We start from the raw sequence: 11,407 nt of genomic DNA on the forward strand, positions 1-11,407 counted from the left end.
CAAACTTAAAAGGGATTTATTTGTGATTTCCTATATATATTTAGCTTGTAAATACAAGACTGTAAATGTATTAAGAGACAATTTCTGTTAAAGTTTTCATTGTGTTTCACTTCAAGTACTGCACAAGTTAAAATCTGATAAAGGATTTACATTCGGTTATCTGAAACTCCCCATCTCAGACTTTTGTTTTAATGTGGTGGGTAACTTCATCATTTCCATAGATACCACCAGCAGGAAAGTCTCTTTTTATGGCTTCTAGGACTTTCATTAGTTAGTGTGCATACAATTTTCGTTTTCTATGTCATTGTCATTATCATTGCTATCTTCATCACTTTCTAATGGGATGCCTGTGGCAGCTGAAGCACCTTTAGTTTCTCGGTCAAGAGGAAAAAAGCCAGTTCCACTGAAAGTGTCTTGTCTCTGGTAGAAGAGTACATATGCTGCTTTGGACTGTCAAAAAAAAAAAAAAAAAAAAAAAAAGAGAAATTATATTAAAATGGTGATGATTCTCAAAGATCAGATTAATCAGTATAAATTTTTGGCTGGTAACCATTTTTGGTGACAGAGCATAAATCAATTTTAAAACACAATCAAAGGAAAGTTACTAAACCTGTTTAAATATAAGGTGACTTCTATGTATCAAAGAAGAATATCTCAGAATTAAAAATTTATATTCTCTTGGGGACCAGCAGGTGGCATGGTGGTTAAGGTGCTGGACACTCCCACAAGGCTGACCATGGTTCAAGTCCTGGACCTGGTAGCTTGCTTTCTCACTTTCTCTCTCTCTCTGTCTGTCTCTCTCTCTCTGATCAAATTAAAATAAATGAATGAATAAATAAAATAAATAAAGTTAAATAATTCTTTGAAAAAATATTTATATTCTCTTCTGTTACTTGGACCAAGAAATAAGTACAACTATACCAGAGATTAACCTAGTTACTTGAACATGAATAAGAATTCTATGTTCTCTTTCCTAAAGGTAAGCTTCTTTATATCTAATATCAATTAAGTTTTATTAATTTTATCCAACATATAAATTAATCCTCCCTTTGTCTATCCTATTATTACCAGTATAATTCCTCAAATTACTGTGACAATGTCCTGCATGATCCTTCTGCTTCTTTACTGTGTCTTCAAATAAATCTATTTCCTATAGTGTTCTCACAGAGATGCTAAGATACAAGTGTGTCATCCTACTGCTGAATAGTCATCGAGTGGCTTCTCACAGCCATCAAGAAAACATCAAAATAATGAGGCTGTCATTTTCTCTTTTTATTTTTTAATTGCCAGAGTGTATTTGTACTCAAGCATGCATGCAAAAGAGAGGGAGGATGAGAAAGCACTCCAAAATAGCGGTATGGTCATGTCGCAATTCCTTCTTCATTTTCCCACGTTTTCGGGACTATGATCACGCACAGGCACCTGGTATATTTTTCAAGCTGCCAGGGTTGGGATTTGCATTGCAGTTGGTCATGTGAGACCCAGCTCCCTTAATGTATATGTTACAGGGCCACCTCAGGATGTTACTTTTCTTGATCAGAGCATTAAATTTATCTCTAGCCTAATTTCTTCTCCATATTCCCGACAAGATCTTTTCTTTTACCGTCATTACAGAATGTCACATTTTGTAATGCCTCCTTGTTTTTTTTTTTAAAATTACCAGATGGTGCCTGCTAAGCTAAGGGGCCAGCCCGATTCCCTGCTTTTGTAGGTACATTTTTTTTTTTTCCTCTTTAGAACGTCTTTGCTTCTTTTGTCTAATTTACTCTTATTTATACTAGCAGTCTTAGGTCAAACACCACCTTCCCTACAATTCCCTGCGATGATCTCGTCCCCTTCAAACCCCAAATCTGAGTTGAGACAGCAGAAACCTTTCTATGTGGTCACAGCAAGATACCTGGCAGTACTTAAAATTACTGTACTTATTAATTTACTTGTCTGTCTTCTTTAGATTATAAGCTTCTTGAAATGAGCTGTCTTTTAACCCTGTTTAGGATAGAGTCCTACATGTAAAACCTATATAGGCACATAAATATTTGACTAAATGAAGAATCATCAGTTAAAATGCATGGTAACATCAAATTCATATATTGTACCAAAACAAGATATATTGTTTGTTGAAGGAAGAATTAGGGAGGTGTTGTTGAAGACACTCCAAAGGAGGATGTGAGTAATTAAAGGATGTTTGGGTTAGAAGATTAAAGAACAGAATAGATTGCTGTGTTATGCACCTCCCCAGCCTAAAAGCCAAGTGCACTGGGCTTTTCAGGAAAGGTGAAGAATTAACCTGGGCCTCTCATATAGGCTCAGCTTGCCACAGGGCAGTGTCCAGCAAATACTACCATGAATGAGCCACAGATGTTACAAAATGTTCAAGTCTCTTTTTGTTATAGATATAGGGAGAGAAGCAATAGTATATGTATATATACACACACACAGAAGAAATTAAAAATTATTTAGACTTATTCACGCAATGAGAGATTAAAGCTGTGCTAATAATCGAGCTCCGAAGTTCAGGGGACCAGCAGTTAGCGTAATGGCTATGTCACTGGACTCCCATGTAGTTGACTGTGGTTCGAGTCCCGGACCCGGTGGCTTAAACTCACACATGGCACGTGTGCGTGCGTGCCCAAGATCCTGAGAGGAGAATGGAGGAGAAGGGATTGTGGCGTGGCTATCCTCCCTGGAGGGTGATTTCTCACTTTCTATCTCTCTGTCTCTCTCTGTCTGTCTGGCGAGTGCACGCGCCCTATAGCAAAAACCTCTCTCTCTCTCAAAAAAAAAAAGAAGTTTATTAATTTACTTAAATAAGTGAAGAATTTAAAGTACTGTAAACCCCAAAGCTAGTCTCTGTCCTCAATTAATACATAATTTAACCTAGGAGACAAAGTCAGGCAGTCAATGTTCCTTACATCAGGAGAAACTCTTCAGTAGAGAAACTCTTATTCAAACAGTCATTAGCTTTCTTTTTATTGGGTCATTGGAAAAGTCATGACTTATTTTTTCCATGTTTTTCTATGCAAAAATGTGTCATGACTTCTTTGAGGACTCAATAGAACACATTATTGTCATACTCCACCAATAAATCTGAAAATTAAACATCTGCTCTTATGTGAAGTATGGCAGTATTTTGGCTCAAGCTGTGGATAATAAATTGATACACATGTAAATAAATGTAACTTCATTTTTCTACTATTCAGAAAATATAAAAGTAGATAAACGAAACACCTATTATGAGGTTAAATGATTAATTGCCATAAGGCAGGCTAAGACTAAAGGCTGTAGGTATGGTAAAGATTGTAGTATTCTGACTTTAAGGAATCAGTGTCCAAGAATGCAAGTTATACCTACTTCACACAGGAAAGCTTTATTATTTTCATTACAAACTCTATTTATATTGAAAATTACTCCCAAACTTTTCACTTTACAATGTATACTTTTATTATAGTTTCAAGTTTAGATGACAAATTTCCACTTAGAGGATAATTTATTTAAATCAGACCAAATCTTAGCTGCCACAATTACCAAAATATTGGGTCATTGAAAAAGTCATGACACATTTTTCTGTTTCTCTATGCAAAAATGCATCATGACATTTCCAATGACCCAATAAGTATGCTAGTGTTCCATGGGCCTCATTTATTAATTTATTGCCACTCCTTGAAACAGTGAGTTCCATGATTTTCAGGAAATATAAGATATACTTACCACAATTTGGTCTTCAGATGCAATGGAGACACTACTGTCATCAAAATAGTACCACTTTCCATCATCTTTATTTTTTGCAAAAGCAGTATCTAATGAAAAAATATAACAATTTCTGTGACTAAAATAATCTATAGTTCTATGGGGAATCTTCAAAAGTCTGCATCATCTCCATAAGGAAAATCTATTAAAATTACACAATAATCATCTGAGGCCTATTTATTATACATTCAACTGATTCAAAAAATTAAAGATTTTAAGGATAATTTCCTATAATCTAGATGCCTAAAATACTTTTTATAGCTGTGGTAACTAGTGACTTTTTTCTTCCCAGGAGAAAAATGAAACAGATTTATAATTCTGAAAGTCACAGAATAACAGTATTAATAACAATAAATGGTAATTAACATTTATATAGTGCTTACTGTATACTAAGTACAGTGGTATGCACTTTACATGTATTATCTTATAAAGAAGGTATTATTGTTATTACTCTTCCTACTTTAGAAAAGGAATATTGAGGCATCAAATGAAAGGTAATTTACACAGGTAGTAAAGCTGTTAAGTAGCAGAGCCAGGATTTAAAGTTAGGTCTATCTCTGACCCTGAAGTTTAAATCTTTTTTTTTTTTTTTTTTTTTGAGAGGTTTTTTGCTAAAGGGTGTGCGTGCTTGCCAGACAGAGAGAAAGCAAGAAATCACTCCCCACGGGGGATGGCCACGTCGCAATCCCTTCTCCTCTGTTCTCCTCTTGGGATCTTGGGCACACACGCACACGCGCCTGGTGTGAGTTTTAAGCCACCAGGTCCGGGACGCAAACCGCGGTTGGCTACATGGGGGTCCAGCGACATAGCCATTATGCTAACTGTTGGTCCCTGAAGTTTAAATCTTAAACTAGTATTTCTATTTCTTTTCTGACAACTCTACTCATTAATCTGTCCTGTTGTTTTTTTTTTTTACACCAAAATCTCTTTTGGTCTTAAAGTACAGAGTAAAGGGCCAGCATGGCATTGGGGCTTAAGGTGGCTGGATCCCACGTGGCCAACAGCATGGTTCGAGTTCCAGACCCGACAGCTCAAAAATCAACCCAGGCATGTGTGTGTGCATGCCCAAAGTCCTGAGAGGAGAATGGAGGAGAGGGGACTGTGGCATGGCCATCCCCTCTGGGGGGCTGATTTCTCACTTTCTCTCTCACTCTCTGTCTCTTTCTGGTGAGCGCACATACCATATAGCAAAAACAAAAAACAAAACAAAAAACCTAAAGAAAAAGTAAATAAAAAGAACAAAATAATTATTTTTTGTAATTTTTAAAGATGCCTTTTACCTTTAATTAAAACAAACACCATTCCCACTCCACTCTGTAAAACTACCCAATGACTGAGAAAACAAAAGTACAACATTCTCCCTAAATAACTGTCTGTGGTCATAGCTTCCAAAAAATAATACTTTATAAGAATGACTCCTAATAGTCATGACAAAACAAGAAATATTCTTCTGTCTCAGATATATGAATTGAGGTAGTTATCCTTGACATGGCTGAAGTCAAAAAGTAACATACTCCTAAGTTACCGTACTGGCTAACATTCAGAGGAAAATAAAATTATTTTGGAAGTAAAGCAAGCATGAATTTAAGAGTTAGTCCTTCTATCTTTGGTGAAGCTCCACTGGCAGCCAGAAGAAAATTTTAAAAAAAAGGTTGCCAAGTGTACATATACTCATGAAGAGAGACAAACAGACTAGTGGGGCACAGGAAGTGGCGGTGGTGGGAGGGTATGGAGGGAGCAGAAAGCATTCTCCCACATAGCACGGCCACTTTGCAATCCCTTCCCCTCCCTTTCTTCATTCTGTTGGGATTCTGGCCATGTATGCACATGTATGCAACGTGTTCTTTAAGCTACTGGGAGATTCAAACTGTAGTTTACCATGCGGGATCTGACTGCCTTAACCACGAGGCTAGAGGGCTAGCTGGAGAAGGCAATTTAAAAGATAGACAAACCAACTAGCCGGCAACAAACCAACTAAAAAAAATACAACAGTTTAAATTCCAAGTCATTTATTTGATATTTATTGAGCACCTGCCATGTGGGAAAATGTCTCATATCATACTTGAGTGGTTTTGAAAAGTGGCTACCGGGATTGGTATGTGGTGGGGTGATTAAAAGTGTTAGATTCCCACATGGTCTACTGCAGTTCAACTCTCGGACCAGACAACTTGCTTTCTTGCATTCCCCTTTTCTCTTTCTCTGGTCAAATTAAAAAATAATGACATATGGAATTAAGTAATTCTTAAAAAAAAAAAAAAAGGAAAAGGTGGCTATAAAATATGAGCAGAGAGCAGAAAGAAGCAATGATAAGATAGATTAGAAGCGAGCTTTTAAATTTTCACATGTGGGACAACCGTTACTTGGTTCACCATTACAGAAATCAGCAATATTCAGGTCCACCTCAGTCAGGGGTAGTGTGTTGTTTAGAAGTCCTGTTGGGCTAACAAAATATTTGTCAGCTAGTACGGCTCTACCTGGGCCATACAGCTAAAAGTTGGCCTCGGGAGGAGTTGAACGAAACAGTGGTTGGTGGACCAGCTTTCTTTGGGCATGTCCTTCTCCCTTCTCTCCCCTTTCAACTACGTAAGACTTCTGTTTAGCTGGTGCCATGCATGCTGTGTTGTTTTCTTAGCCTACGCCCTTTCTTCAAACTGAGTAAACCTGGTGCTGTGTATAGTCTATGGTGTATTGTGAGTTGGTCAATCTGAATTCAAGACCACTGCAGAACAGACACTACCATTTACAAAATGGGGAAAAAATTTCTCAGACTGAATTTAAAAAATAAATAAACAGAAAATAAGTTCAGGGTAAAACATGTCATCTGAAAAAAATACAAAAGGGTTGAAAAAGAATGTCAAATCCTGGTACAGGAATAATTTAAAACATCAACTAATACAACTACTAGGGGAAAAAAAAAGAGCAACTTTTTTTAGTAAGAGTCCTGACAAATTCCTCTCAGGAACGTAATACACAGAACAACTAGAGATAGTATGACTTGAATACAATTGATAAGCGTAAACTAGTAGAGATATATGAACTCTGTGGGAATAAATACATATATATTTTTAAGCATACATGTAAGAAACAGACCATATATTAAAGTCCTTTTGGAGACTAGCAGATGGTGTAATGGTTACACTGCTAGAGTCCCACGTAGTTGACCGTGGTTAAAGTCCCTGACCAGTGACTTAAAACTGATGCAGGGTGTGTGTGTGTGTGCGTGCGCGCCTGCCGAAAAAACTGAGAGGAGAATGGAGGAGAAGGAATTACAGTGTGGCCAACCTCCTGCCGGGGGGAGGGGTGACTTCTCACTTTCTGTCTGTCTCTGTATCTCCAGTGAGTGCACGTGTCCTACAGCAAAAATCTTTCTCTAAAAAAAAAAATAAATAAATAAAGTCCATTTGGAAGCTTCAAAATCCCTGAGGTTCTCAATTGTCAAAATTGTAAAATTAAAAACAAAGTGACAGCTTAAAAATCCCCATGTATTTGTAAACTGAGCATATGTTGGAATAAGCCTGAGCTAATAAATCAAAGAAAAAATTAAAAAATCTACAAAAGTGAAAGATAACAAAAATGCTACCTTTAAAAATTCATGGAATAGAGCTAAAGTAGTACTTAATGGGAAATGTATGGCTTTCGTTATAGCCTTTAACACAGGGAAAACAATGAAAAGCAAAAACCTAACAAGCATTTAACTGAGGATGCTGGAAAAAGGGAACATAGTAAACCTAAAGTAAAAAGAAGAATATGGGGCTGGCAGGTGGAGTGGTGGTTAGGGGCGCTGGACTCCCACATGGCCAACCATGGTTCAAGTTTCGGACCTGGTGGCTGACTTTCTTACTTTCCCTTTCTCTCTCTCCTCTTTCTGGTCAAATTAAAAAATAATGATAACAAATGTATTTAAATAAATAAAATAAATCTTTTAAAAAAAGAAAAATATGGAGAAAAAAATAAATGAAATAGAATACATATAAAAACAAAAAGAAAAAAGTTAATAAAATGAAAAAGCAAATTGTTTAAAAGATTCCTATACTAAAACATACCCTTTTGAAGAATGATTACAAGAAAGAAAAAAGAATGGAAAGGACAAAACATTGCATAAAAATATGATAAACAACTATTCCCAAATAAATTAAAAAATCTAGATGGATACAGTTTTAGAAATAAAGGGTCAAAATATATACAACAGGAAAAAGAAAACTAGATCAATAAACATAGTATAAATAAAAAAAAGTGTATGGTTATAAAGCCCATATGGTTTATATAGGCCAATTCTGCAAGACTTTCATGAACAGTTTATTTCTATATTGTACTAATTGTTCCAGGAAACAGAAAAAGAATAAAGCACTCAAGCTTATGATTGATTCCAAAGCCAGATGACAATATAAAAAAATTATGAGTACATTTCACTTACAAACAAAACTGGAACAATCCTAAATAAAATTAGCTAACAAAATCCAACTGTGTATCAAAAAACAAAGTTGGTCCACTATATCTGTGGGCTCCACATATGCAGATTTAAACAAACATGGATTAAAAATGTTAAGTTGTTGCTAGTATGTACTATGTAGTTAAGCCTGTGATGGTTGCATCTATAATGAACATGTACAGATCTTTTTCCTTGACATTATTCCCTGAACAATACAACAGAACAACTATTTACATGGCATTTACACTGCATCAGGTATTATGAGTAATACAGAAATGGTGTAAAATTTACAGGAGCACATGCATAGGTTATATGTAAATACTATGCCATTTAAATAAGGGACTTGAGCATCTGTAGATTTTAGTATCTGAGGGGGTCCTGGAATTAATCTCTTAGAGATACCAAGGAATATTGTACATAAAAGTAAGTAGGCTATATCCAAAAATGCAAAGATGATTCAACAGAAAAATCTAACTGGGGGAATGAATAGGAGTGAATACTGAAACAGCCATCTTGGAGAGTAACTTGGTAGTGCTTAAAAACTCATTTAAACCTAGCAATTTCACTTCTGAGGATACAGACTGAAGAAATTCTCTTATGGGAGACCATAAACAATGATGTTTATCAGTATTGTGGTGGGAGAAAGTTAAAATAGTTTGAGTGTCCATCATGGATTAGGCGATTGGAGAGAGAAAATATAGCAGACAAATGGTAAGAAGCAACAGGTAATGAACAGAAGGTAACCTGGATCATTTTGTCACAGCAAAGTCTTATCTATAACACAGTATCAGTTCTGTAAATTGACTACATGACTTGCAAGAGTATATCCATCAAACATGTTAGAAAGGAAAGGAAGGAATATGGAGAAAGACAGGCAACCCATTTAGACTAATGAGCTCCTTCCTAGGTTTTGGACTGAGGAATATGAGTAACTCAATCCTCTATACCTGCTGTAAAAAAAGTTAAAAAGCTTTGGTTGATTCTTTAATTACTATGGAAAAAACACTATATGCAAGACATGTCTGATACTTTAACTTGAAAAATAAATATCTTAAGGGAGAAAGTCTGGAGTTAACCATGATTTGGGCTGAAAGGTAAATGATCAACTTACAATGTCCTCCTCCCATCCCTCCATAGTGGTTGGAAACAGCAATCAAATTATAGCGGCAAGGGCCTGCATTTGGGTTAATTAGAAATTCTGACATATCCAAGTCACTGTTTTAAAAAAAAAAGGAAAAAGAAAAAATCAAGTTAGATTATGTGTTCCCTGAATGCAATAAATTCTAGTCTCTTCTGTTAGGGTTGCTTGGCTCTCAATTACATATACATTTCACTAAAGAAATTTTGTTTTATTTTAGGTTTTTGCCATGAGGCATGTGTGCTTGCCAAAGAGAAACAGAAAGAAGAAAAGTGAGAAATCCCCTCAGGGGACATGGCCATGCTGCAGTCCCTTCTCCTCTTGGGATTTTGGTCATGTGCACATACACATGCACACACACACACACACAGCTTAATTTCAAGCCACTGGGAACCACCTGCTGGCCCCAAGAAATGTTTTTCTTAATTGGCAGAGAGAGGGGAGAAAAGGAACCACCTGCTGCGACCCCTCCCCAGTGGAGAGTGGTAATGCCACAATCCTTTTTCTTCTATTTCTCCTTCCTGTCAGGGTTCTTGGCAGGCATGCATGCACATGTGCATGGCACATTTTTTCATGCTGTAGGTCATCACGATTCCAATCACTATTAGCTGTAGGGGATCCCGCTTCTGATGCATAGCATTGTGCTACAGGACCAGTCCACTGAAGAAATGGTTAAGAGCCAAATAACTCTTATAAAGTAGATTATGTATGTGCTCCTCCGATTTAAGAAAAAATTACTTCATTTTATTCATTACTATTATTTTTAAATTTGCTATAAGGCAACGTGTGTTCATCAGAGAGAAACAGAGAAAGAGAGAGAAGGTGACAAAAGCAAGCCTCCAGGTCCAAGACTGGAGCCATGATCAGTTATGTGGGAATCTACCACTTTAACACCAAGCTACCTGCTGGCACTGCTCTTTAGATTTTAATGTTTTGGTAAAAATTTGCGTGGGGGTTGGGACCAGCAGTTGGCATAATGGCTATGTCGCTGGACTCCCATGTAGTTGACCATGTTCCCGTCTCGGACCTGGTGGCTTAAACTCACGCTGGGCGCATGTACATGCATGCTCAAGATCTCAAGGGGAGAATGGAGAAGGGATTGCGGCGTGGCCATTCCCCTGGGAGATGATTTCTCACTTTCAGTCTCTCTGTCTTTCTGGTGAGTGTGCAAGCCCTATAGCAAAAAAGAAAAAAAAAATGGGTAGGGATTGAGAATTTTAAAATGCTTCATTGAATAGTGAGTTAGCATGAATGTTTCATGCTAATATATTTAACTCTCATTATACCAGGAAAAATATTTGCTACCATTTACCATCTGGGTCTAACTTTATTTTGAGGTCATTTTTAGAAATAATTTATATAAGGAAAAAAATAATGGAATAGTGAAAAACAACTTATAAATTTTTAAGAATTTAATATATCAAATTCTAATCCTTATTCTGATTTTTTTCTGATTTTGATGACCTATAGAACCAAAATGGGCAATGTCCTTTGAATACGACTTACTGTTCATAATCTGTCATGCATGAACATAGAACATGACCATCTTGTAAACGGCTTATTATTATTTCTGGTTGTTTTTATACTTGTATCATTAATACATTATAATTTTATAACAATAATAATTTATATTATAAATTTTAAATACATCTGTAATACAGTCTAGTTTACAATTACTTCTTGTTCTTTGTCTTGCAATTACATCATCAAAAGGCAACCTTCTTGAAAACTTTAAAGATTCACAAATTTGTTAAAAAAAAAAAAGAATGATCACTTTTATTGGGCTCTCAGAACAGTCATGTGTATTTTTTTGTTTTTCTATGCAAAAATTTATCACAACTCCAACAACTCAATAGTTGCAAAATATTTTAAATTATAAACACTGATTAAATGAGCAATTTTTACTTTCAATTTAAGATCATCTATTTCTTTCTAATCACATATTTGCCTTCAGCAACTGTCCACTTAGTAACTGCATAGCAAGTAAATTCTGGTGTGGTATACACATATAAAATATTGTTACATGTTCTTTTGTAAAATGGGATAATACCAAGTCCTTGTTGCAAGATACTGTGTTGATGAAGTTCTCCTGC

At 36.0% G+C, this 11,407-nt stretch overlaps 1 protein-coding gene across 4 annotated transcripts in view; it reads right to left on the reverse strand.

Annotated features, from left to right (window-relative positions):
- USP15 (ubiquitin specific peptidase 15) overlaps positions 1–11,407 on the reverse strand; it is a 152,410-nt gene continuing 141,003 nt past the window's right edge. For all 4 annotated transcript variants that reach the window (XM_006154147.3, XM_014590038.2, XM_006154146.3 and 1 more), the window contains 3 exons: positions 9,288–9,391; positions 3,709–3,797; positions 1–450 (listed from right to left, as the gene is read on the reverse strand). In XM_006154147.3, coding sequence (XP_006154209.1) covers positions 268–450; positions 3,709–3,797; positions 9,288–9,391 — 376 coding nt within the window. In that variant the 3' untranslated portion in view covers positions 1–267. The remainder of the gene's footprint in view (positions 451–3,708; positions 3,798–9,287; positions 9,392–11,407) is intronic.

Source organism: Tupaia chinensis, unplaced genomic scaffold (genome assembly GCF_000334495.1).
Source record: "Tupaia chinensis unplaced genomic scaffold, TupChi_1.0 Scaffold000395_1, whole genome shotgun sequence".
NCBI classification, from domain to species: domain Eukaryota; kingdom Metazoa; phylum Chordata; class Mammalia; order Scandentia; family Tupaiidae; genus Tupaia; species Tupaia belangeri.